This window comes from Xiphias gladius, chromosome 20 (genome assembly GCF_016859285.1).
Source record: "Xiphias gladius isolate SHS-SW01 ecotype Sanya breed wild chromosome 20, ASM1685928v1, whole genome shotgun sequence".
Taxonomy (NCBI): Eukaryota; Metazoa; Chordata; class Actinopteri; order Istiophoriformes; family Xiphiidae; genus Xiphias; species Xiphias gladius.
Genome location: NC_053419.1, coordinates 9,738,773 through 9,766,645, shown reverse-complemented (window position 1 = coordinate 9,766,645; position 27,873 = coordinate 9,738,773). Strand labels below are relative to the sequence as shown.

Sequence of the window (27,873 nt, the reverse complement as noted above, 5' to 3'; positions counted from 1 at the left end):
TGCTGCACGTATTTGTGGTTCTGGGTGACTGGAATAAAAGGACCTTTTTAATCTTAATTATAAAGATTTTGGATACAACGGTCAGTTTTTTAAGAATTACATTTTCACTTTACGTCGAATGACTCAAATCACGCCATTATATTGTTGTGAGAGCTCGATTCCGGAACTAAATAAATGCAAATATCCATCCATGTTCAGCAGGTGAACAGGGCAAAACATAATAAATGTGTCTCTCATCCCTCGCATATCCCGGGAAGGAAATCCCAAACCGTGTACTGTGTTAGTTTAACCTCTTGGAAAACTACACAGACAATAATAATATAGAATAAATAAATCAAAGTAAATAAACACCGCATATATTTCACCCCCCAGTCAAGCGAAAGAAAGAAAGAACAAAACACAAATGCATTAAATGGAGTTTTCCTTACTACGGAATTTATCTTATTTCATTTTTGTCTGATAACTCGCGAAGCTGCCACCGACCCGTCTGTGGCCCGCACGCGCACCTGCGGCTGATAAAAGCGTTTCCTCTCAGCCGACCCCGTTCGTCCGGATGAGCCGCGCGGGCCGACATGGACCTCCGCCGCCTCGTTTGCCTGATTTTCCTGGCAAGTCCCAGAATTTCCGGAGGTAACGGAGTTTCAGAGATTCGTTTTTTTTTGTGTGTGACTGAATCCGAAGTCTCTGCGTGTATGCGCGTGCGAAGGCGTTCATTTTCACGCAAGTAAACACGCAGGTGGCGGTTTGGGCATTTTGTTTAGACGTAAACACGAACGAGGCAATATGGCGTTGACTCCTTGACCCCACGGAGTCGCGGTTTTTTCGCGGTAGACGTGCAGACGTTCAGGGCCTACGAGCTTTATCGGAATTGCAATGCAAGTCCCACAGTTTTAATCGAAGCTAATTAATCCTCCCATCGAGGTTCACTGGTACAAATCAAACCTGTGTGTCCGCACATTTCTGTGTACTTATTCTCAGGGGCGACTGTGTCAGTTCAACAGGGAGGGAATTTTACGTTGGTAGCATTGGACGCTTGAGGGCATTCAAGACGTTTTCTTTGTGCCCAGTTTGAGATAAAATTCATCCCGAAGTGGACAAGAATCTGGAATTGGATTTTGGAGCCGAACCGAAATGGTTATTTTTTTTATAAACTATGCTTTCTTTGATATTATTTGACCAAGTGCTTGCCACCACAGTGCTTCTGTTTGGCCCTTACTTTTTAAACTGATGTGCATGTGACCTTCTTTAGCTTCAGCTATGTTGCTCTGCCTGAGGTGTTTTTCCTGAACCGCATGCTGTACAGATTGTAAAGCCCTTTGGGACAAATCTGTTATGTGATTCCGGACTGGACCTTGTAGTGGGTCCATCTTGGATTGATTTATTTATTTATTTATTTTAATTTTTAAAAATTATTCCTCATTGTCACAGATGTGAGCCAATTACAAGAAACTTTGTTCCGCAGGATTTGTCTTGGCTTGATCTTATTGATGGAGCAAATTTAAACCTCTGGGCCTGACCATTTGCCACCTTTTTAATTCAGTCACATTTCTTTCTATCGTTGTCAAATCTCGCTCGGCATCTAAGTTACTGTGTGGCTGCAGCTCACTTGGCAAACAAATCACGGGCGCAATAGTGAGGGAACACAGAACATGTAATATGTTTGCATCCTTTTCTGTTCTGCATAAGTGCCTCAGAAGTTTTCAAAGACACCACATGGCTTCCTAAAGCCCTGAACCTTACAGAGAAAAACATTTCAGTGATCATTCAGTTTGAGAAGTAAGTAACTTTTTAATCGAAAAAACAGGTGTCTAATTTCATACAAATTAACCTAATCCAGTCAATGACTTTGACTAGACCAGTGACAGGCCTGCCATATTTTCTAAGCTTCCATCTTATTTCTTGTTTGTACTTTGTCATACTATAGTCCTCCCTTTCTCTGTGCGTTTGTAGGCCAGCTATTGGGATGCCGTCAGGGCCAGTGGCAGTGTGATGATGGAAACTGCATCCCTGATGTGTGGAGATGCGATGGAGATGGAGACTGTCTGGATGGATCTGATGAAATGGACTGCACTGGTAAGTATAATTCCTGATCCTCTACAAAAAAAAATTATTGGCACTAATACATCGTCCAAATAATGTCTTGAAGAGAGTCAAAAATATTTAACGCCATATTTAACAAGAAACAACTTTTAATGGAGTCAGCAGCAGGTACATCTGCCACCCCTGAAGTTAAAATATAGGCTGTTTTGAGTCATAGGTGGATAAGAATGAATGACATAATGAAACATAAACCATTGATGTGTTTCTGTTCAAGGAAGTCACTCTTCCCCTTGTGTGCCTTTCCTTTCATGATGTCTCGTTTTCTTTCCTACAGCACCCCCAGGCTCCCCTGAATGTCCGCCAGGTCAGTTTCCCTGTGTTGACTCTGTCGGCTGTGTCAATGCATCGGCCCGCTGTGACGGGCAAAACCAGTGTCCCACCGGCTCTGATGAGGAGAACTGTACAGCCACTGATGGCTGTTTGGACTCAGACTGGCCCTGTCAAAACCACATGTGTGTCCCCAAAGAGCTGCGCTGCAACGGAGCAAACGACTGCTTGGACAACTCTGACGAGAAGGACTGTGGTGAGAAAGATGAGCAGGCTGAGTACTGTGCCGCAGGAGACTGAATGTCAGTCTGTGTGAATGCATGGCACTATAGAGTGAAACATATATTTTGAAGGATCTCTAGTGGTATCAACTGTAGCAATGCAGTCAGTAATGCTTTTATTTTTCTGGGTATTCTGATACCTAACCTTTGGGATGTCTACTATCCGGCCTTGTCTTCAACATATTATGATCATATATTAATTTACTCTGCTAAATTTGTCTGGGAGGGAAACAAAGTAAAGTAATGTTGAGACTCAAATATACATTCCTCAAATAAAGCCAAAACCATCTGCACAGCTACATACCACCAGAGGTAAAATAACTATACAATCTGATTAACAATCAGCTCAACGTGTGTGTGTGTGTGTGTGTGTGTTGACAGTATGTGAGTGGCTGTCAAAAGATCTAAGACACAACCAGGTGGCTCCTAACAAACTATCGATCTAAAGGTAAAGCGCTGATTGTCTGTCCTTTTACAGGTTTGTGTGGTGATGACAGCATACGGTGTCCTGACGGCACGTGTCTGTCTCCTGAAGAGAGATGTGATGGGCAGGTTCACTGCTCAGACGGTAGCGATGAGCCCATAACATGCGGTAAGTCTGACACGGATTACATGAATTACTATGACGGAAAATGCTGCAACAAACTACCTGACACTTTGCTGCAGCTGACCTTTATCAAGAAATGTGATACAATCAAATGCTGCTTGTGCATGGATTTCTGTAATGCTGAACAACTCTTTCATGCCTCACTGTGCCTCTTGCAGGTCGTATTTGCTATGTGAACAACGGCGGCTGTAGCCATGTATGTGTTGATGAGCCCTGGGGCACTCTATGTGCCTGTCCTGTTGGGTATAAGCTCTCCGCCAATGGCGCAGTCTGTGAAGGTGTGTGGTACATGAAAATAATACACTAATCACTGTAAAATTTTGTTGAGGGGTAATGGATTTTGTAGCAAGGGTTAGATAACAAAAATACTGACAACGGATGAGTAAAACAAAATATAGCACAAATATAGCAGTCTGGAATGGCTCTGCGCTTTGCAGTACCATCCTGGACCCCTTACCACCAGTCACACTGTCAAAATTAGGATTCAAAAGCATGTTGAGTTTTCAGAGGAAGCTTCCCCCAAGCTCCCTTTTGCAGCTGTATACTTGTCCATTTCCAAGTCTTGGCAAGTCTGTTTATGATGATCAGCTAATTTTTTGTGACGCTAAAACCCACTCTCCCTCCCCAGATTTGGATGAATGTGCCCCACCTTTTTCTCCCTGTATGCATCACTGCACCAACACCATTGGATCCTACTATTGCCATTGCAGAGAAGGCTTCAAACTGAATGGAAGGTCCACATGTCTAGCAACAGGTAATGAGGCAGGGGTTTCCCTGCATGTGTAAATCTAGGTACACACATCATCATTCGTGTTGTGACCCCTTCCACCTATTTGTTGTTACCAACTACGCCTGATATTGAACCAGGGAAAACACTGAGCACTACAAGACGGGACGTTTTTGACACACTGAGCAACATGCTAGTACAAATCAAATACTGGTTAAGTGTCATAAGCTGAATTGTACAATGTGTATCTACTCTGGATTTAGTTTTACAGTCTGAAAAGATCAAACCCAAGACCAAACATCATGAGGTGCACTTGGAAAAAAGATAAGTGACATGTTAATAGGCTACTGATGTTGCCAAGCTAATGAAAAATAGCAAAAGGGAAAAAAAAAAAATCAGTAAGATGAAAGATGGAACTTTAAGGAATTTACATCAAAATGGAAATTGTAGCCTGAAATCCTGGTAATAAAAGCATGATAAAATTGGAAAATATTAAATGAAGTGCACGAAGTATTCAATAGTCATCCAGGTTATTTTCTCTGTCTGAATAAAGTTTTTGTGTGAATGTCTTAACCCTTTTTAACTTTCTATACTTTTGTTTCTACTTTCTGAACTTATATTGAAGCGATATGAGGTAATTTTTCATTTCAATACTTAAAATGTACAGCTAGTAAAACTTGGGCCAATTCAAATATTCCCACTAACTGTACCCTCCGTTTCTGAATCTATACATGTGTCCAGGTAATGCTACCAGACTGCTGACAGTGCAGAGGACATCTATAGGACTGCTGAATGTGAAGTCTCAACAGTTTGAAGTTATTCAGGCTTCAGTGTTTGACCCAGTGGCCTTGACGTTTGACGTTGCCCATGGGTGGTACTTCTGGGCTGACAGCCATGGCAGCATTTACAAAAGTGATGGACAGCACAGCTGGACAACCTACACTGGTCAGTCAACCCAACAAGTCAAGACAAGTCTTATACAGTATTTGGTATATGAATTGATTGGAGCAAGAAAGCATCAAAGACGATTAACTAGATACATTGTTACCACTGATTAGCTTGGCCTTACCATGCAATGTTGAAATGTTACAGCATCTTTTTCTTTTTGGTAGTCTACTAGAGTGGTACCTTGCCTTTTTGGCTTGTGCCACCTTAAAGCAATGTCTACTTGTGATGACCGGTTGCATTTGTCTATCAGTAATAACCATTTAAGCCGTCTTTCTTCCTTGTTTTGTTTGAATGAATCTTAAAGGACCAAAAACACCTAAAAAATCATCCAGTAATTCAGGAGGAAAAAGTAAAGATTAGAAGAGAGTCTGAATTAATGAACATTATTTTGGATAAAGGAAGTATACCTTTTTTTGTGTCTGCCTTCCTATCCTGTAAATCTTTCAGTCCTTTAGGTTTGACTTGCAACCCATTGTGGGTGGTCTCAACTCACATGTTGGGAACCACTGGTCTGATACTTCAGTTGACTTGACGGGCTGTTTTTGCAAAATCTGGATGTTAAAGCTGCACTGGATTTTCATGTCATGAAAATAAATTGTTTATTAGTTTAAATCACAACATGGAGCTGTAAGAGATGCTATAAATGGTCATTTCTCAGCTCACAGAGTGACATTAAAAATAAAGAGAATTATACAAAGGAATTCAGATGCAGGATGCAACAGAATTTCTGGCTATAAGTTGTTAGAACTTAACAATATTTTGTTTCTTGAGTTGACTTTTCTGCGCTCTTCAGTGTTTTATTTGTTTAATCAAATGTAACATTTTTGAACATGAAACCTTTTGCACAATTATGAAAAGCCCCAGACAGTGATTTACAAGTCCATGTTCCAGTTGTGGGTCCTAATGGAATCCATTTGATCCACATTCAAATTCAGTCCCCAATTGCAGAAGAGGCCGCAACATTTCTGAATAAAAAAATTTCCCTAATTTTTAAACAGGAGAGCCAGGAATCAAGGGGCTAGCTTGTGATTGGCTGAATGGAAACCTTTACTGGACCAATCAGAAGACAGAGTCTGTCTACATGCAGGCAGCTGATGGGAACAGTTACACTACTCTGCTAAGCAAAAACATCAGCCCATCAGATCTGGTACTTATTCCTGTGGAGAGGTATGCTGGACTTTTATTCTTTTTATCCTTTAAATAGGATTTAACGTTAAAGTCATCCAATTTAAGATACATTGTAAAGGGTGTGTTGTTTTTGATAAAGGTTAATTATGCCCTCAATGAATGTTAAATTAATTTCTTCTCCCCTTCAAAAATTTACTTTTACTTTTACAGTTGTATTGACATGTTTGAATTTTACAGACTCTGTGCATGAAAACACAGCCATCATGAATCCACCCAAAGAGATGACACACTGGATAGTGTGTATTTAAATTCTCTGATCTGTCTCCTAGCTTGATGTTCTGGATCAATGCTTGCCCAGGTAACAGGGTGACGATAGAGAAGTCATGGATGGATGGGTCAGAAAGAAGCTCTCTGACAGTGCTTACAGCTCAGTCTGCCCATGGCCTCACTGCTGACGTGGCTGCCGGGAGGTTGTACTGGATCAGTGACTTCAAGAGGGTGAGTTAAGGAAAGAAACACCAAGTACATCAGAGTTCACCAGACACAGTGGCGTATAGGCGTAAAGCTCTGCTTTCCTGATAGTCAAAGTTTGTATATTTAATCTTATTTACAAATACAAACAATTAAATGCAATACTACTGTACATGGTGCATTATATGTATTTAATATATATAAATAAAAATGCAATATTAAATGTGTACAATCGAAGGTTGAGATCAATGGCAGTGCAACTTATTTCAAAATGTAGTTGTAGTTGAACAATTAATCTCAGGGCAAAGCAGTTCTAGGGGTTAAATTAATCACATGAGTAAAAATGCAAAAACCAAAAAATTAATTTTTATAGTTAACTGAGAGAAAGAAGTAGGATATAGGAGGGAGTTAATACGAAAGCAGTGCCCTGCACCTGAGAAAATGGAATCTAGCTGTATTTCTATACAGTGGCCTGTTACACGAAAGCTTTTGAGAGCACTGCTTACAAGCTTAAAAACATTGATTCTTGCAAATTGTCCATACATTTGCGACACCTACAGGGCACTTGCCTGCCCATCTATGGGCAGCAAGTATGGCATCTGTTTTGATTAGTGAAACTAAAGAAAAAAATTAAAGCTTTAGGACTTTATCTCATGCTGGAAATTGTTGCATCCAGAGCAATGGATGCATCTTACAAAATTCCTCTAGATAATCACTCAGCCCATCAATAACTGCCAAGGTCATGAATGAATGGGGTCAGAGAATCACTACTCTTGAGTTTCTTGCCTTTCTTAATGACTTAAAGTTTACTCAATTAAAATTATCACTGCCTCAGAGAAATCTTTAGAATAGTTAATAACATTCTGGGTTCATATCAACATTCACCAGCTACCACTATTTGTATTTACACAGCAAAGTAAATTGATCAGTTAACACCAAACCACAGTTTAAAGTTTGTCTGGATGAATTTTGGAAAACCATTTGTTGAATGTTGTCCTCCACACAGTAATATTGAACTTATTTTATTCAGTCTATAGAGACGGTGAAGGTGGACGGGACCGGCCGTTACTCCTTCACAGGACTGTTCAACAGGAGAACGGCTCTGAGCCTGGCTGTTTTTGAGAGTTTGTTCTACTGGGTTGACGACAGAGGACTGTGGCAGGTTCCGCAGAACCAACCAAACGAGAAGAAATTTCTTTGGAAAGCTGATCTGCCACTGTTAACTGTTTACCATGACCTACAGCAGCCTCAAGGTACTTATTGGAACAATGGATTTAATGTCTTTTAATTATTTCTCCCTCTGAATTTCCATTGATGTTTGAGGTTATGGTGCTTTTAATATGCAGAGCGCTTAGATGTATTCAATTTACTACAAAACCAGTTTTTTAAGTGTATTTACTTTGTCTTTGTTGATTAGTGTGTATAGATTAATATACAAAAATAGAGACTATAACATAATAAACTGCAGAAAAAGAATCTGTATACTTTCACAAGCCAGTGTACGATAGATCTTTCATAGTCATCGCAGTTTTTCTATGAGACCTGATCATAATCACATTTCAAAATATCTCATCTTGTTGTCATCAAACAGGTTCCTCTGCATGTGTAAAGACTCTTTGCCACCTCTGCCAGCTAACTAAAGGCAACCCTGCTGGATTCACCTGTGCTTGTCCAAACTTCCAAGTACTGTTGCTTGATGGGACATGTGAATGTCAGTTTACCATGACTTTAAATTGTCTGTCAAAATGTAAATTATTATATGCATCTTCTGCCTTTTTCCAGTTTCTGGTAGAGGACAAGTAATACATTTTAACAGATCTCGTTGATTTTTAAAATTTAATTTCTCCAGGCCCAAACTGATGTATTGACAAGAAGTGAGCTTGTTAGGGCAACTTTACCTCTTCATCTCATTTCAGGAAATTTGAGGCATTTTGATTCCAAAATTATAGCTTAGGAAATGGGTATAAACCTTGGTTCTAAAATATATTATCTGTGCTGAAAAACTGTGTTGTTCTCTTGCCATTATAGGATTAATATCCTGTATGTTAGCTGCAGCGCTGTAATAACTCAGTAAGGATGAGGATGTGATTTAAAATCTTTTTTTTTTTTTCTTTTTTCTTTTTCTTCCACAGATCCAAGATTTATATATGCTACCATTACCAACGTTAACATGATGGAGTTTAGAGGCAAAGAGTCCACTAAAACCCAGCTTTTTACCACAACCGATGGCATCCTGTCATTTGATCTGGACTGGTACAGAGACTGGCTGTATTGGGCCAACCAAACTGGCCACATCCAACGTGCCAGTCTAACCCAGGTCAAGACTGAGGTGGTCCCAACAACTTTGCCAGGTTTGTGCTTTGAGTTTTTTTTTTTTTGCTTGTAAAGAATTAGATGGTAAAAGTTGTTGTATTGTTGTTATTATTCACTTTGTTAGTGCTAAAAGGAATAATAAATTGGTTGATCAACATAAAATTAAAGAATTCAAGCAGAATGCCAACTGGCTCCAGCTTGTCAAATGTAAAGATTTTCTGCTTTACACTGTTTTTATATCACTGTAAATTGAGTATTTTGGTATGTTGGACTGTTGGTTTTGACAAATTGCAATTGCATTTTTCTCTATTTTATGACACTTTAACTGAACAACCAGTCAGTTGAAACAGATGAATCGATAATTAAAAGTAAGCGTTGGTTTTAGCCTTCTGCTAGCTGAGTAGACCGACTGGAAATTTTCTCAAATTACAGTTGTCAGCATGCTTTCTATTGACTTGTCCTTTTTTCTTTTTAGTTTGTCTGATCAAAGTAGACCCGAGGAGTGGGAGCCTTTATTGGGTGTCATGTGACCAAAACAGCATCAGCACCACCAAAGCTGACGGCCGTTACCCACGGCAGCTGTACCACACAACAAAGGAGATTCAAGACTTTTATCTGGACTGGCTGAGAGGTGGGATTCTCTGGCTGGAGGAAGAACAAATCTTCACCATGAGCATGATGGGAGGAAAAGTGAAAGAGTTGCTGCAGTTGGCAGGAGGAGTCAGAGGGAACATCGCCTTCGACCTCAGGGCCAGCAGTCTGCTCTGGAACTCAAAAAGGGCAGGTTGGTTCCTTCCATTGTTCAGCGTGATTTTAAAATTTTGTTATTGCGTGACACCGATATACAAAATCTATCAGCAAATCTTAATTTTGGAGTCAGTCTTTCCATGGAACAGACCTTTTTGAGTTTAGGTTCTTGCACCTTGTACAGGCCTGACGACAATGAGTTTGCTGCAAGAGAAAAGCCACCAAGCTGGAAGAAGATGGAATATTTCAGGCTCAGTCGTAGCTGCCTTTGAGCCCTTCCTGTTGTCCCTCTCTGATGATGTCATGACTCTGTGGGATCGGCGTGATGGGAGCCCCATCCAGGACATGACGGTGACAGGCCATGTGTTCAGTGTAATCCCTGCACTGGGGGACATTCACGCAGGTCAGACTAAATTAATCTGTTATAAAGGGGAAAAAACGAATTTATTCTGAAACATGTTACGTTTATTCATTTGGCATTATTCTGCTTTCTTTTGAATTTGGTTTGAATAGTTACATTTTTTTCCCTAGGATTTGAGTTTGAGTTTTATGTAGGTGGTGTTTAGTCTTTGTGTACATTGAAATTTTTCTCTAGGAAGAGTCGTCTTACATCAACAGTAAACAATCAAAAAGCTTCTTTAATTCAGTTAGAGGTGGATCACTATTGGAATACAGCAATTTGTGATAGAGGATATTTCTATGAAAGCCACAGGTTTTGTATTTTGACATACTTCATTTTCTCATTTACATTCTAATAACTTTCCATAGTACCAAGTGCTCCAGTCTGCAATGAACCGTATGTGCTGTGCCAACACTCAGCAGTCTGCCTTTCACAAGCCCAACTGTGTGATGGTAAAAAGGACTGCCCTGATGGAGATGATGAGGATTTTTGTGTTACCACATGTCCATCCAAAGGTAATGTCTCAGTATGACAACGCATATTTGTTATAGTAGACGATGCAGATCTAAAACCTCCATGTGAGTAGTAAACGTATTCACCACGGACTCACTGATAACTCGAGTTTCCTAGTTATAAGAATTTGTAGTAATCTTTTTTGTTTTTTTTGCCTTAACTGTTAATCTTAGAGGATTTCAAGTGCAAGGACCATAGAAGTTGTATCGCCAGGAATCTCGTTTGCGACGGTCGCTCTCATTGTCACGATGGCTCAGACGAAGTTGACTGTCCAACTTTAGCTCCTCCTGCAAAGTGGGCAAATGTACTGAAGTGTCGCAAGGGTTCAAAGCTGTGTAAAGACGGCACAGAGTGTGTGTTATACAGCCATGTCTGTGATGGAGAGAGTGACTGTAAGGATGGATCAGATGAACTGGCGTGTGGTGAGTTTCCTGAGACACAATCTCTCTGGACATTCTCAGTCAAGACTATGCTATGAACCCTAATGTTTGTTACTTTAGTTAATATTAATTTAATTTAACAATTTGATTCCTATATTCAAGATGCCACAGTACAGACTATGACTCCAACTAGATCTACTATCAATTCATCGAGTGAAATGTCTCCTACCCCACCTCCTGCGCTGAGTTTGCCAGCCTGCAGCAGTCCGTCTGTGCTCTGTCCTTCTGTTCACTTCTGCATTTCTCCGAGCCAGTTATGCAACGGCCGTAAAGACTGTCCTGATGGCTTTGACGAACAGAACTGCGTGAAAAGATGTCCCTCGAAAAGTAAGTAACAAATCAGGAGTTTTAATTCTAAGTGGTATGTATTTTCATGGTTTCAAGTTATTTTAAGAATTAATTATGCACAATAGATCATTTGACTCATTTAACTTGATTATTCTGGACTGAAAAAGGTGTCCTGAAACTTGGAAAGCTTTACTAATTTCTAACAATTTTCTCCCAGATGATTTTCTCTGCAAAGACCGTAGGAGCTGCGTCTCCAAGAGTCTGGTTTGTGACGGTCGCTCTCATTGTCACGATGGCTCAGATGAGGTTGACTGTCCGAGTGTAGCTACCCCTACAGTTCGGAAAAACATCCTGAAGTGTCGAATGGGCTCCAGACTTTGCCGAGATGGGACCGAATGTGTTCTCTTCAGTCATGTTTGTGATGGAGAGAGAGACTGCCGGGATGGATCAGATGAAGAGGGATGTGGTGAGTTTTTGTGCAAATGTTACTTTTGAAAGGGGAATAAATGTGAAAGTGCTTTTGTAGAGAAACTCAATCTGTTGTTTCTTACATCAAAATAACAATGTGACAATATCTTTATCTTAAAAAGAAACTTCCAGCTAACTCTTTTGTATAATACTTCTAGATGCTGCAGACACTGCCACTACCATTCTTGCAGAAAATCACATAAAAAAATCTCCTGCTACCATCAAACCATTTACTGAGCCTTCCACCAAGCCACCCTGTACCAGTCCTTCAGTTCTGTGTCCAGGTTCTTCTTTATGCATCGAACCAACACAGCTATGTGATGAAAAGAGAGACTGTCCTGATGGATCTGATGAAAAATGCGTGGAAAGATGCCCCTATAAGAGTAAGTTGTCAGGTTGTAGGCTTTGAAGATGATTGAGAAAGCACTCACAGCTACAGTTTTTTTTTTTTTTTTTCTCAAAACTCAACCAAACTGGAAAAGTTGACAGGTTTTTTTTTTTTTTATTATATTGTTGTAGTTTTGTATTACATTTGGTTTGTTGAAGTTAATTTTTCCAACAAACATCACTATCAACAAGTAGTAGTGTCACCTAACATAACCTCTCAAGTTATTCTGTAAATTCTTAAGTATGCATAGCAAATCTGATACAACTTCACTCATGTCTTTAAATATTCTTTTGCTCTCCATAGCTGACTACCGCTGCAAAGACCGTCGGAGCTGTGTCTCCAAGAGTCTGGTTTGTGACGGTCGCTCTCATTGTCACGATGGCTCAGATGAGGTTGACTGTCCGAGTGTAGCTACCCCTACAGTTCGGAAAAACATCCTGAAGTGTCGAATGGGCTCCAGACTTTGCCGAGATGGGACCGAATGTGTTCTCTTCAGTCATGTTTGTGATGGAGAGAGAGACTGCCGGGATGGATCAGATGAAGAGGGATGTGGTGAGTTTTTGTGCAAATGTTGCTTTTGAAAAGTGGAATAAATGTGAAAGTGCTTTGTAGATGAGCACGGCCTTCTGCCAATGAAGCAGGCAAAGTCCTCTGTTAGATTCTCTGCATTAATAAAAAAACTTGTAGTTTTCTTGTAGCTTAATAAGTCAGGTATTGTTACTGTGGCTGGTATTGTTTTTCACCGTGTGTGTGTGTGTGTGTGTGTGTGTGTGTGTGTGTGTGTGTGTGTGTGTGTGTGTGTGTGTGTGTGTGTGTGTGTGTCATCATGGCAAAACGTGTGCCTGGAGACACCTACTGTCGTGGGAACTACCAAAGAAGCAGTTTTGAGTACTTTGGCAGGTGTTTGTATGTCTGTCTGGTTGTCAGTTGAAAGACTTTGTCACTCTGATAGTGTCACAGCTGTGTAATATACAGCTGTGACACTATCTCTCGTGTTGTGTGTTCCATTGTACAATACACACCGATTTGGCATCGAGGCTGGCGTGATCCCATTGCAAGATGGTCTCTAGTTTAATACCTAAAATTTCCCAGCAGATTTTTCCATGTAAGCAGCTATATTCATTTGAATGAAAAATGTTAATTATATCTTTTTAAATGTATGCGAAATTGTTCATGTCAGTCATTTTCACATTTAATTTGAGACATTAGTGAGAGGTTAGTAAATAACCAAGACCATCGCAAAGAATCAAAATTGAGAAATTCCAGTGACCTATGATGGAGACTACTAGAAATTTTGGAACTTAGGATTGTTTTTAAGGTAATTATACTGTACCAATGTAATAGTATGGCAATGATATATTGTTTTAAAATGTAACTTCAATTGACTCATATGTTAATCAATTTTTAGATGCTGCAGAGATTGCCACTAATGCAGAAAATCTCATCTTGAATAAATCCCTTGAACCCATCGAACCATTTCCCGAGCCTCCCACCAAGCCACCCTGTACCATTCCTTCAGTTCTGTGTCCACATTCATCTGTATGCATCAACCCAAAACAGTTATGTGATGGAAAGAGAGACTGTCCTGATGGATCTGATGAGAACTGTATGAAAAGATGCCCCTATAAGAGTAAGTTATCAGGTTATGGTCTGATTGAGACAGTTTTTCTGTGATCTCAACGCACTGGAAAAGTGGAGTTATATTTTAGTTATTGTGGCTTTTGTATTATGTTTGATATGTTATACACTTTCTTCCTCAGCTGAGTTTCTCTGCAAAGACCGTCGGAGCTGCATCTCTAAGAGTCTGCTTTGTGACGGTCGCTCTCATTGCCACGATGGCTCAGATGAGGTTGACTGTCCGAGTGTTGCTACTCCTGCATCTCGGACTAATGTCTTGAAGTGCCGTATGGGTGCAAGGCCATGTAATGACGACACAGAGTGTGTTTTATACAGCCACGTATGTGACGGAGAGAAGGACTGTAGGGACGGATCTGATGAACAGGGATGCCCAGAAACCTGCAAACAAGGTTGTTTCACTTTTCATTTTGACACTGAGGAAAACACTGTTTTATCAGGTCAACAAAGTTCACTCAACTTCAATCACTACATCACTAATCTAATCACTAAAATCATAATGCACATTAAGAAATGAAACAGAAGACAGAAACAGATTTTCTGAACACACTGTACTGTAAATGAGTACTACTAGAGAGGATTAGCTGTAACTCTGTTTGATCCAAGTAGTCATACCTGTTAGTTGTACTCAACCGTAGGTGAGTTTCAGTGCTCCCATGGGAAGATGTGCATCTCTGCGGCTCAGGTGTGTGACGGGAAGTCACAGTGTCGGGACCAGTCGGATGAACTGAACTGCTGGGAAAAAACCAGAAGCTGCGAGTATCGTTGTGCTGACGGCAAGCGCTGCATCCCAAAGAAATTCCTGTGTGATGGAGAGAGAGACTGCCTGGATGGCACGGATGAGGTGGGCTGCGGTAAGTCCTCACGAATAATTTTTCCAGTGTTGCTTCATCACTGATAGACTAATGTGCTTGCTTAACTTCTACCACCCCTGGACATTTGAAAGCTTGTGTGTAATGGATGAAGAGAAACAGACGATAGCTACCAGGCAGTCAATCCTGCCAGTAAGTGCTGTAACCTGAGAGACGTTTTCATCAATTTAACACTTAGTTTTCTCCCCTCCAGACCCTACTACTGCTGCAACAGCAGCTGAGCCTACTGTCCTTACTTCCACTTCAGCTTGCATTGCTCCTTCAGTTCTCTGCCCAGGTTCATCTCTGTGTATCTCTCAAAATCAGCTGTGTGATGGACAAAGAGATTGCCCGAATGGATTTGATGAAAATGGCTGCGTTGTCCAATGTAAAAACCCAGGTAAGTCTGAGTCCAGCAATTATCTCGATGCAAAAGTAGCTGCACTCTACCTACCAGCAACCTGATGATGGCATGGACTTGTTGTGGGAGAATTTTGATGAAGCTTGATGAAATCCTTGGAATTCAGGTTAGCTGCAATATTTTCACAATACCTGTAATGCTCTATTAACTCCTCATATTGACTAATTTCTCCCTGAACATCAGATGACTTCTTGTGCAGCGACCGGAGAAAGTGCATCCCCAGGATAGAAGTGTGCGATGGTCGTGCTCACTGTCCCGACAGCTCAGATGAGAAGCGGTGTCAATCAGCAGATCCTACCGCTCCCTGTAAGAAAACAAGAAAAATACAGTACAACAATAACGTGTAAAAGCAGTCAATAAATAGCAAAAACATTTTATTTATCCATCACAGGTGTAGTTATTGCAATTGAACAAACATAGCAAACCCGTAGTAACTACACACTTCTACCTACCAACCACCTAGAGTTCCCATGACAACCAAATTATACACCATAGCAAACCCTCAATGCCCTAGTAACGGCCCAGAATACCATTAAAAACCATCTAGCTACAGAACACCTTGCCAAACAATCCAAATGCCACAGTCCCCACCTAGTTAACACTCTAACAACCAACCACAAACACATGTAAACTATCAACTAGTCTATCAACACCCTAACAGCCATCATAGCAACTACCTAGCTACACATTACCAACCATTTAGTTACAAAATAGCAAAAAGTCCAACCTAACCACACGATTATTCTCACCTACGAAGTACACATAATTTGTATTAGATCATTTTCTCTCTCAGCACTCATAATCTAATCTAATTGTTTTAATAACCCATTAAATTTATCATTTTCTCTCTGCCAAGCCTCCATCAGTGATCTCAATGCCAGATCAGCCCCTCTGAGGTGCCGCAAAGGTTTCAAGCCATGTAAAGACGGTCTGGATTGTGTTATGTACAGCCATGTGTGTGATGGTGAGAAGGACTGCCAGGATGGATCCGACGAAGAGGGGTGTGCTGCTCGATGCAAAGCAGGTTTGTTTTGGAGCTGGTAGGAAAAAAAAATAGTGCTTACACAGTAATTTTTTTAAAAAAAATTCATGAACTGGATAATCATTAATTGGAAAAATGGCAGCTTTGTATCTACATTTTAGGACAATATTTGAAAAGTTTCTTTGCTCTTCCCCAGGTGAGATCCAGTGTTCTCATGGGAACAGGTGCATCTCTCCAGAGCAGGTGTGTGACGGGCAGTACGACTGTCAGGACCGATCTGATGAGATGGACTGTTCAAAACTGAGTGAGGGCTGCCATCAGCGCTGTGATAACAACACTCGCTGTATACCAGAGACCTTCCTGTGTGATGGAGAGAGAGACTGCGTTGATGGGTCAGATGAGGAAAGGTGTGGTAGGTAACCTCCAACTTTAATATGTACAGAAACTTGGATCAAGACACATGGAAACCATGTCTACAGTCATCAGGTGATATCTATATTTGTTTTCCTCTTTTCAGGTTTGGTGGCCTGTGCGATTAACCAGTATCGCTGTGCTAGCGGTCAGTGTGTGTCTGAGGCTCTGAGATGTGATGGATACGCTGATTGCAGTGATCACTCTGATGAGATGTACTGCACAAGACCCCCACGCTGCCCGACACAACTCCAATGCCCGCACAGCCACGAGTGCTTGCAGAAAGAGTGGCTATGTGATGGTGAGGACGACTGCAAAGACGGGTCGGATGAGAAGGTAAGGACAGATAATGTGATGATGCATACTGAGTCTTTGCTTGTGAAAAGAGAGGATGAAGAGAATGCTTTACCAGTGGGGCTGAGAGGCATCAGATATATCTTATTCATTTCATTTGTATCCAGAACTGTGAGACAACACCTGCAAAGTGCAGGGCATACCAGTGGCAGTGTGGAGACAGCAGTCAGTGCATTCCTCTGTCATGGAGGTGTGATGGGAAAAAGGACTGTCACAATGGCGTGGATGAAGACAAATGTGAGAGCATGTTTATTCTCAGATATTCACCGCTCGGCTCCAGACGGGTTCATTCTCTGCTTCAGACACTTTTGTTGTCCTACATCATTTGGGTGCATATGTTCTTTTGTTTGTTTGAGTGTTTTAAAAAAAAAAAAGAGCGAGAAAGGAAACGTGGGAAATACTTGCCATTACAGTAAAATATATATTAATCACCGTAGAGGACTTCTGAAGCAAATCTATGCCTCTGCTTTCACAGGCAGCCAAAGAAAATGCCCCTCTCACCTTTACCAGTGTGGCAGTGGTGAGTGTATGGATCCTGGCCTGGTGTGTAACAGCTTCACCAACTGTGCCGACAGCTCAGATGAGGGCGTGGGATGTGCTCAACGCAACTGCTCCAGCCCATCAGCTCCTCGGTGTGACCACCACTGTGTCAGCACTCCAAACGGGCCGGTCAGTACACAGCAAATGTATATCTGGTTGTTTTCTGCCCAACGTTTTAAGCATTGCTTTGTACAGGACTAGACCTCAGCAGGCTTTCATGGAATGGAACTGTCACAACTAGAGAAGAATCTAGAAATATGCACACAGCATTTTGACCCTTTGCATATGGATGTACATCGTCCTCATTCCTGCTTGGCTTGAAAATGAATTTTCCCTCACTTTTGTAGAGGTGTTCCTGTGCTGCAGGTTTCACACTACAGTACAATGGTTTGTCCTGTGTGGACATTGACGAGTGCAATGCAACACCCCATGCCGTATGCAAACACACCTGCCTCAACACACGTGGGTCCTATGAATGTCATTGCCACCCTGGCTTCTACCTTGAGCCTGACAACAAAAGCTGCAAGATGAAAGGTACTGTAGGCTCCATAAACAAAGATCGTTTTTTTTTTTTTTTTATAGAAGGAAATATTAAGTTCCAGTGTAATTTAAGAACTATAATGGTGGCTTTTGCATTATTTTACCCCATTAACTACACATTATGAATAAATTACAGTACACTCCTTATTTTACACAGCATAGAATACATTTTTTTTTTTTTTTTTAAGTTTAATTTCATGACTTCGAGATAGCAATTGGTTTCCATTAATCTCGATACAGTATAAAAATCAGCTTACAGATAAGTAACTGGTGGTAGTGGGAATAGTGGTAATGCATTTGTCAGTTGGGACAAATGCATTATGTTCTGGGTTTGATGTTTTTCTCACAACATGACATGTAAATCTCTTACTTTTTTTTTGCAGAATGTCGGAGCATCCTTAAATGCACAATGAAATCAATACTGCTTTAACAAAAATAAAGCTATTGAAATGACAATGATGGAAAACCTGTCTCAGGCTAATTTCAAGCCAATGCTAGCTGATTCTGATTTTCATAGCATATTAAAATAACCTGATTTTAGTTTGCCTAATGAAATAAAATTCTATGGTGGTTTTTAATCATGTCCTCACCTAAAAAAATCTTTCAAACAAAATATGATTAGTTTAAAAATACAGTTTTCATTAGATTTTTTTAAAAATAGGACAACTTAACCTTTGGATGGTTTTGCTCTTGGTTTTGGTGCTGTTATCATACTCTGGTCATGTTTCCATCTCTAGACGAGCCTTTGCTTCTGGCGTCAGTGCAGTCAGAGCTGTTACTACTGGGAGTCCATAGCAGCACCTTGCGCCTTCTTTACTCTGCCAGTCGGCCGGTCTTCTCACTGGATTACCACTGGGCACAACATAGAGTTTACTGGCTGAGCCCCGACTATCAGAGCATCCGCTGGGCCGACATGCGAAACTCAAATAACAAAGGGACACTTATCAAAGGTACAGCCGTCACAGGAACGCTACTGTTGTGTGAGAAATTTTAATAGATCCTTTTTAACAGCAGACCTTTTCAAATGTGATAGTCAAGGAAAGCACAAATGTAATAACATTCAAAACAACTGCATTTGATTCAGGTGAGCTAGTTCCAGGTTCCTTGTGTCGTGCAGGACCTAATTCATCGTTAACAAAATATGTTTCACCTTTGCTAATCCTGCTAAAATTGTCTGGCTTGAAAAAGGTCTGATAACTAATGACTAATGAATGTATTGAATTAAAGCCACAAAATTCATTTAAGGAGTTTGGACAATGAACTGATTTTATAGTATTCAAATGAAATCCATTACAGGAGTGAAGTCAGATTTTATCGCCGTGGACTGGGTCGGTAAAAACCTTTACTGGGTGGATGGACTCGTGGGCCAGATTCTGGCTGTGAAGCTCAGTGATGCTACAGTGAGATCTCAGGACTACACTGTGGTCCTGGGTGAAGATCTGGAGCAGCCAAGCTCATTGGTCTTGCTGCCCCACAGGGGGTAAGGTGCTCAGTCAAGTTATATATAAAATATATAGAAATCTTTACTACACTAGATCTTTCATAATTGCATATTGGACATTTTCAGTTTGATGCTGTGGTCTGAGATTGGCAGCACCCCTCAGATCGAGCGCTCTGGCATGGATGGTTCAAAGAGGAAGGTGGTGGTGAGCCGAAGCTTGAGCTGGCCTGTGAGTTTGGCCTACGACCTCCTGGACAACAGGGTGTACTGGGCCGATGAGAAACTGCGCTGCATCGGCTCAGCCTCTCTGGACGGAGACAACATCAAGGTAAAGATATATTTGAATGATGAACCTCAAAGCAAGTGGGTTCCAAAGTTTTACAGTCACCCGTGGGGAATCGCATATAGTGATATTTCAGATAGTGTCATTGCAGCTCGTCTCCCAGCAGCATAATTAAATGATGATGGCGATGCCCTTCTCTCACTAGATACTCCAGTTAGCCGAAACTCCAAACCCTTTCTCTGTGGCGGTCTTCAATGACAGAGTCTTCTGGTCCGACACAAAGAGAAGAACCATCCGCTCAGCTGATAAGAACACTGGAAAAGATCAGAAGGTTCTTCTGAAGAGACCGGGACAGCCCTTTGGACTGAAAGTGAGTATTTAGCTTCTACTGGTGTGGTAATCACTCCGAAACAACTTTGAATTATTTAAACATATTCATGTTATGTTAGCAGTAACCCTGAAATTCTGAGAGGTTGCAAGGTTTCAGGAAACGTTTTTAATTCAGTTTTCTGCTGAGTGTTTACACTCAAAGCTAAAGTATTTTTGAACAGAGAGCCTGCAGGATCAAGTCACAGCTATTAACCTTCATATGCATGTTTCCCCTCTACCCAGCTGATGCATGCCCTTTCCCAGCCAGCTGTATCCAGCCCCTGTGATCAGCTGCACTGCTCCCATCTCTGCCTGCTGGCCCCAGTGGTGAGGGGCAGGTTTGGAGCACCAGGGTCACCAGGAGCTCCAGTGGTCAGGGGGCTTACGGCGGTTTGTCGATGCCCAAAGGGGCTGCTGCTTTCGAAGGACAAGATCACCTGCTCTCTGCCTATGGAGTCGGCTTTCATCCTGCTTTTGTCTCGTATACAAGTCTATCAGGTGAATTGTGTCATTATGGTGTCAAGACCAGAGAGCCTGCAGGCCTTCATCCCTGCCAAAGTTCTTTCTGATTGGAGGCCTTTTTCATTAATAACACTTGCTCACTTCTCCTTCGCTGTTCTCATGTCTCCCTCTTACTTGTTTCCTCTTCTTTTTTTCTTTTTTTTCCTTTTTTTTTTTTTTTTTTACCACTCTACTACTTGTAGATTTATTTGCACTCCATGTATCGAGATGGTGTTGCTCTTAAAAAAATGCCAACTGGTCGAGTTTTAGCCCTTCCCGGAGTAACTGAGGCCTTGGATCTAGATGTGTCCATCCAGGACCTTTCCCTGTATGTGGCTGATGCAGGACAAGGATCTGTGGACGTGCTGAAACTGAGCAGCTCCAGGTCGAGACAGGGGCTGACACCTGCTGGACAAATCCTAAAACTGAAGGTAGGTTTAATTAGCTTTTCCAAGGAAATGGCATTTGGTACAAATGGCAAAAATTCATTTAAGACCATAATTAGTTTTGCGTGTTCAGGCTTTTTTGTCATTCATTTTTATTTTTAGGGGAACTCAGTTGTAAAATAAGGTGATAGCATTGTTTATAGTTAATAAAATAAGCCTAACATGCTACATTTTATTTCCTGATGTCTTTTAATAATTGTCTTCTTAGTATGATTGTTTTGAAACATTTTCATGCTTTATTTTTTAAATGTATTAAATTCTATTTTTACGTAAGGAAAAACAATCCAGTGTAAATCGGTTCAGGAGTATTTATCCTATATTGAAAGAGAAACCTTGATAATCCACTACTTAACTCGGACAAGATACATTTTTAAGTGGTTCATGGCTATCAGTTTCACTTTCAAGTCAGTAGCTGGAAAAAATTGTCACCCCCTGGTGCAAGTCAAGTTCTGGAAACTAAACTTCTCTCTCCTACAAGGATGATTCGGTCACAGCTATGGCTGTTGACTGGGTGACCTCCAACCTCTACTGGAGCAGCACCGAGAGGCCTGATGTCCATGTGACCTCCCGCTATGATGGCTACACCACCTCACTGCTGCAGGGATCTCTGAAGGTAAAGCAGACTCTGCTGCACTGCTCACATCTGCTCTTTTTAGCTTATCTTGACTCCCAGCTGCAGTTTCTTCCTTACTTTCCTATGGGCAGGCCTGGTGATGTCCTGATAAAATTATCACAATATCCAGTGCAATTCAAAGGCCTCCTGCATTGGAAATCTCATGTTTGAAGGTTTAACATAATTTTTGCATAATACAAATAGGCAAAGACAACAAGTTAACATTGTTGAGGTGAGATTTAAGATTATTTGTGAAACAGCTGAAGATATTTTTTTTTATTCCCTAAGGTCTTGACATGAACAATTGCAGGCAAATTAAAATGTGTTTGCATGTACGCTGCCACACAATTTCAGCACCTCCTTTCAACTACCACAGATGAGCTCACAGTTACTTCATAGTAATTTTAATTTGGTGCTATCCTGCACATATTTGTTGTGGGAGTCAGATATTCTTCATGAATAAAATAAAATGTGCACTTATGTGAAGGACAGGTACAAGATGTCTGTCAAAAGACAGCCAAGTATGACAGGCATGGTTGGACTTTCTCTGGAGCCTTTATAAATGGTAAGTGAATTTAGAATGAAGATGAGTGTAACATCAAAACACATTTTCTCTGAGCTTCCTGTGTGTTCTGTTAATGTAATAAGTCAGCAAAAGTAAGCAGTACATCTGTTGTATAACAAGGCAGAATAATGTGTGTATGTGGGGAAGAAAAATTTCAATGCAAACTTCTCTACTTAAATCATTTCCTTATTTTTCCACCGCTGACCTTTCTTTGAGCTCCTTTACTAGCGTAACTTTTCTTTTTTTTCCCCCCCTGCTAAATACAATATGAATTATGTTTGTCCTTTCAGGGCACCACATCCATCACGCTGCATCCCCCCTCAGGACGACTTTGCTACACAGCAATAGTCGTGGCAGGTGGGAAGAGCCAGACAGAGGTGAACTGCGCATGGATGGATGGCCGTAACAAAGCAGTGCTGTGGCGGAAGTCCAGCGTCCTCACCTCGCTGGTCTTTTCCAATAAAGGAACCATGATCTACTGGGCTGACACGGGTAAGGAGTACAAAATCTCATGTACTTGATGACCTAATAAGAGTTACATTTTTATTGGCTTGTCTGTGTGTACCTGTCTAATTTCTCTTTTCTCAGGTGAGGGAGTAATCAGCTCTATTGGAGTGGATGGATCAGGTTATAAACAGTACAAAACAGGGCCAGGTCTGCTCATCTCCTTCACACATACTGAGAACATCCTCCTCTGGGTCACCCTGGACAAAGGTCAGGCTGAACGTACTTTTTATTTTAATGGGGTCTTTTTTTTTTTTTTTCTTTTTTTTTTTTTTAAGACTTCTGTCGAATGAGATGCTGCTTGGGGCTTGGTGTATTGTTTCTCTTCCAATCCAATACCCTGTTCAGTCCTTCTTGTGGAATTACAATTGTCACCTTCATTTCATTTGGCGTTCTCCCCTTCAGGCAGCAGATGGCATCACAGACTAATGTAACAATGAATTATTCAGCAGGCTAATTCTTAGCAATCTGTACTGTTGGACATCTTTAAACGTCCACTTCTAGTCACCGATACTTTTTCTCTTCTCCGTCAGGCCTGTCTTTCTCTCTTTCAGATCTTGATATTCAGTCCTACTGATGAACAGCCGTGAAATGTTTCCTCACGACGACTCTACCCAGAAGCTTCTGAATTCTGCAACGTAGAGAATTGAGTCGTTGTTTGAGGGACTTTATTTTTATGCTTGACATTTTTGCTTCTTTTTGTAGATGTAACCAAACTCTGGTTCAGTGATGGGCTCCAGGCTAAACAACTGTGGTTTGAGACAAAGACCAGCGTGGTGGAAGTCAGAGCTTACAGCAACAACAGCCAGTCTGGTAGGTATCTGCTGGGTGTGTCGTTTTTATTGAAAATTAAAAAAAAAAAAAAAAAGTTGCAAATTCACAAAGTGCTTCATAAGATACGAGCATTGATAATTTGAACAGATCAGACAACAGAGGAAGCTTGACTGCAAATGGTCTGACAAAGCAGGCTGAGTAAAAATCAGTTGGCTTGGTCAGTAATCAGGCTATATCTGCAATAGGGGAGGCATGCAGAGTCAGGCAAATACCTGCAATGGGACCAGATAGACAGGAAAATAACACCTTTCAGGCACAATAGTTTAAAATAACATTAAGCAAAATAAAACCGTGCAAAGGAAGACAAAAACATAAGTGACACTCCAGTAGCAAAAGCATGGCTGGCTTTATTTTTCAGCGTAGACTATTGAACAAACAGAAGAAGTTCAACAAAGATCAGTGAAACAGCTTTAGGCTAAATCCAGCTGAACTTAGGCTCAGTTTGAGTTGAATGGTTGACTAGATGGCAGAGTGGTGTGAAACCTGCAGGGAGATGGGACTTGGCAAGCTGTGAGATCAGAAGCCTGTTACTGTGTGATAGACCGATGATGAATGGAGCTGGAACACACACTCGGGACACTGTTCCCTCTTGCTTATTCTCTTGACCTGTGGCACACTCTTGCAGTATTTTCAAATGTGGCGCTTCGATGCAAAAACTGTCTATTTCATGTTAATCAACATGAATATACTGTATGCAGGCGCAAATATTTGGTGAGGGTTTTGCACCCAAATATTTGTTCCCTCTTATGGCATAAGATGTCTACAACAGGAGCTAAAATTGCTAATACTAATAATTTACATTATAATGCTCTTATTAGAAATAACTAAGTGGCTTCATAACAACACAAAACGCCACTCATATTCTCTTAAATGCTTTAGTGCCGGTTAGCAGATTTTGCCATCAAAATTTCAGCTAAACCAGAATTGAAGCCATAGTGTGGCTATACACAACAATGGACAAAGAAACACTGGGGATCTTACTCAAATACTAAAACTCTGACACTTTGCTCAAGTGAAAAATTGTGTTGTTTTTAGAAGTATCATTTGACTAAAATGTGTTTTGTTTATAGATTAAACAAGTTCTCAGTAGGTGGAGTAGCAGACCGCAGGTAGTAGCCTCACAAATTTGCAGAAAATATGTAAATGATCTCTTTGCTGGATAAACCCAATCATGTCAGAAATACAGCAAATACACGTAAATGTGTCCAAGCGCACAGATACAGACATGTGAATATGAAGTCTTTGTGCAACACTTCGAACATATGTCAGTGTTCATTTGCACACATACAGAAGCCCAATGCCCTCTTTTACAATACACAATTATCTGTTGACAGATGTCGACACACTTCTGTTTCACATTATTTGGACACTAACCAGACTCATCTTCTTAGTCTGGGACTGGACGTGTGCAACCACACAAGCTAATGAATCTTTTTAATCTATTTAAAAATAAATAGAAAGATAAATGCTGTTGACACTCTGAAATCTGTGAAGTACTTTAAAGAAGAAAGCCCCCCCCCGCCCCAATTGCTCTATCAAATTAGAAGGTTAAAGTGAATATTTGAGGCCAATTGGTAATTATTGGTAATTTTTCAGCTGATTATGATAAGTAAAGATTATTTAAACGATCTTCCCATGCACTTACCTTAAATAATTTAGATGCTTATTTTGCTCCTTTTTCTTTTATTTCATGTATCAAAAGCATCGACCTTTAACTTCTTCACAGACATAAAGGTTTTGTGATTCTTCAACTATTTGCATTTTACCCATCTCATCCAGGAACGAATAGCTGCTCCAGCAACAATGGCAAATGCGCCCATCTGTGTCTGCCCTATCCCGGAGGTCGGACATGTAAATGTGGGCGGGCCTTCTACAGCGTCGGTGCCACTTCCTGTGCCCACCTGCCTGACTGCCCCGCTGGCGCACAATCCTGCTTTGATGGAAGCAAGTGTATCAGCAGCATCAGGTTCTGTGACAGACATGTGGACTGTCCGGACCAGTCTGACGAGCAGGACTGTGAGTTTTCAGCCAAATTAAGAAACGGAAAAAGGACATTAGGGTACCTGTGGTACTCAGTACCTAAAATCCAAGAACCAGCCACTGGTCAAGTTACTGGTATCAATCAGTAAACCCATCAACCCCCTGCAGATTTTAAATATTATTTCTTCTTGAATTAACAAAAAGCTTTATTTATCATAGATCATAGACAAATAATAATAATGTGAGTGTGTGTGATTTTAATACCTACTTAATGAAATTAATCTAAGACATAACTTCTTTGTCAAACTCTACTCAGATAAATTTAAATCTGACATGAGGTTCTCCACTGGAGTTAGAGCTGTACAATAATTGAGGAGAAAAAAATGATCATATGAAGTACTTGAAAGGCATGAAAGCTTAAAATAGTTCCCAGCACACTGTATTTTTCTGACCTATAAGTTAAACACCCAGCATATAGCAACATCTGTTTTTTGCTGAATGTCTGGTTGTGAGAAATCTAAATTGTTAAAGGCCCTGAAAACTTTTGAGGATTTAGAGTAAAACATTAATACCTAAAGGTTTTTTTTTTTTTTTTTTTTTTTTCTTCTCAAACTTAGTTGTTTATGTAGTCATGAATATTTTATGTTATAGAGAAATACTTAAGACTTGAAGCAAGGTTTTCAGGAGATTTGAATTTATTTACTGGCGAACAATTAATATCCCAGGTACAATATTTCAGCCAGTAAAAGCAATACACTTTTAATAATATGTGGCCTTTTCCAGGTGCATAATCGCCAACATTGACTTTCTCTTCAGGTCCAAACACAAACTCAGCCTCTGTCGGAACCAAAGCCAGTGATGGCCATCTTCCCAAGTCTTTCTCCTCCCCTGACCCAAACACCCAAAAAGACTCTGTTCTTGCAGTTAATAAAGACTCGACATCCTGTGACCTCCAACACTGCAATGGTCATGGCAAGTGCATCACAGAGGGCAAAGTCACTCGCTGCCAGTGTGTGGCTGGTTACAAGGGAGAGTCTTGCCAAGAGACAGAAGGTGGACGAAGCCATGTGGCTGTCATCCTGGGTGTCTTCTGCCTCATTGCTGCACTGATGACAGCTGCTTTTGTTTTTGCTAAAAGGTAAAGACCACGGTAGAATGTTTTCTTTTGCACCCTGCCTAGAGGGATTTCCTTTGAAAATGAATGGCCAGAAAGCATCTAGCTAGATCATTGATGGACACTTTACAAGCCAGAGAGGAAAAACTAAACAGTGAAGTCAGTTGCTGTAGTGTTAGGTTGGAATTAAAAACCCAAAGAGACTCTTGGACCCTCTACACAACTTCAGAAGTATTTTGTGCTGCAAAATTTGGTGACCTATGTTTAAAATAAATATTTGACTTGTGTACCTTGGTTTAAACAGGACAGCCTGGGCATCTGTCAGGCGCAGATCCACGGAGAAAGAAACTCTGATGGCCAACATGGGCCTGCCTCGTGAACACTACGATTCTGACTCTGAGGTAGATACATTTGACTAAATGAGCACAGATTTTCCTGAATTTAACAATATGAACCATGAAAGTGGCTTATTTACCTACTAAACCAGCTGGTTAATTTGAAGACTGAATAAACATTGTACTCCTGAAGTATTGGTTACCAGAATGAAATCCAGTCATGAATATCAAGACAAATCACCCCCCTAATTAAATTTAGGTTCTTTTGATTGAAATACAACTTTTGATTTGAGTGTAAATGTTCATTCTTGATCCTGGAAGTTGTAGTTTGACAATATCCTAACAGACTTTCTTGCTAATCAGATTCTTTGAGTAACCTTTAGGCCAGTTTAAATATACAGGATGATATTTAAGTTAGTCATATGCAACTTCCTTTAATTTGGTTTAAAATTTCATTTAAAACTGGCCAAAAGGCAGCTGAATGTAAATTTATGAAATAAGTCATCCCTTAGGTCTTGTCCTTAGTGTGAAATTAGATTATTTTCCTGTGCTTCACGAACAATAAAGGATTATCAGGATATAATGTAATTTATACCCCTGACAACAATTTAGTTCCTCGAAATGCAACTTTACATGAATAAATATTCCAGATTAAGATTTCCACGCATTTTTTTAATGAATACATTTTAAAATTCTCCTAATTCTTATTTAAATTGGGGGCATTTCAGAAATATGTTTTCTTTAGTTGGTAATATATACAATTATTTCTGCTCTGTTTATATTAAGTGGGAAAATTTCTGATCTTCTCCTGTAGGAGCTGGAGTCCCCAGTAGATGTAAAGAACCCCCGGCTCACATTAAAGTCACTCCAGCCTAAATAGGCTTCTGGATTCACTGAAATGTGGAAATTTGGCATCCAGTTAACACCTGACGGCTGATGCTAGGATTGTTACACTACATTTGATCAGATACCACAAGTAATATCTGAGGATGCATTTCATTGCTTGTGAATTTCAACATGCTGATGCATACTGTCTTGTAATAAACGTGATATAAGATGAACCAATAA

General features: G+C 40.5%; 1 protein-coding gene across 3 annotated transcripts; it reads left to right on the top strand.

Moving 5' to 3' along the window:
* The first annotated feature begins 503 nt into the window (after positions 1 to 503).
* Positions 504 to 27,873, top strand: LOC120806364 (low-density lipoprotein receptor-related protein 2-like). Of its 3 annotated transcripts, none has more exons than XM_040157436.1 (45): positions 504 to 630; positions 1,951 to 2,073; positions 2,375 to 2,623; positions 3,127 to 3,240; positions 3,414 to 3,533; positions 3,884 to 4,009; positions 4,724 to 4,927; positions 5,929 to 6,097; positions 6,388 to 6,556; positions 7,560 to 7,782; positions 8,121 to 8,240; positions 8,662 to 8,880; positions 9,318 to 9,626; positions 9,774 to 9,992; positions 10,358 to 10,504; positions 10,676 to 10,924; positions 11,045 to 11,269; positions 11,448 to 11,696; positions 11,857 to 12,081; positions 12,390 to 12,638; positions 13,495 to 13,716; positions 13,847 to 14,113; positions 14,360 to 14,575; positions 14,859 to 14,972; positions 15,177 to 15,299; positions 15,850 to 16,017; positions 16,172 to 16,387; positions 16,493 to 16,722; positions 16,848 to 16,977; positions 17,216 to 17,409; positions 17,628 to 17,814; positions 18,558 to 18,770; positions 19,117 to 19,300; positions 19,388 to 19,589; positions 19,750 to 19,914; positions 20,157 to 20,411; positions 20,618 to 20,845; positions 21,339 to 21,473; positions 22,329 to 22,530; positions 22,627 to 22,752; positions 23,248 to 23,355; positions 25,156 to 25,392; positions 26,173 to 26,494; positions 26,775 to 26,871; positions 27,620 to 27,873. In XM_040157436.1, the coding sequence occupies exons 1-45, from the start codon at positions 573 to 575 to the stop codon at positions 27,683 to 27,685; spliced, it is 8,373 nt and encodes a 2,790-aa protein (XP_040013370.1). In that variant the 5' UTR covers positions 504 to 572; the 3' UTR covers positions 27,686 to 27,873. The 3 variants fall into 3 exon arrangements, with proteins under 3 accessions (XP_040013370.1, XP_040013369.1, XP_040013371.1); XM_040157435.1 differs by having other exon boundaries at positions 14,787 to 14,972; XM_040157437.1 differs by lacking the exons at positions 11,857 to 12,081; positions 12,390 to 12,638 and having other exon boundaries at positions 14,787 to 14,972.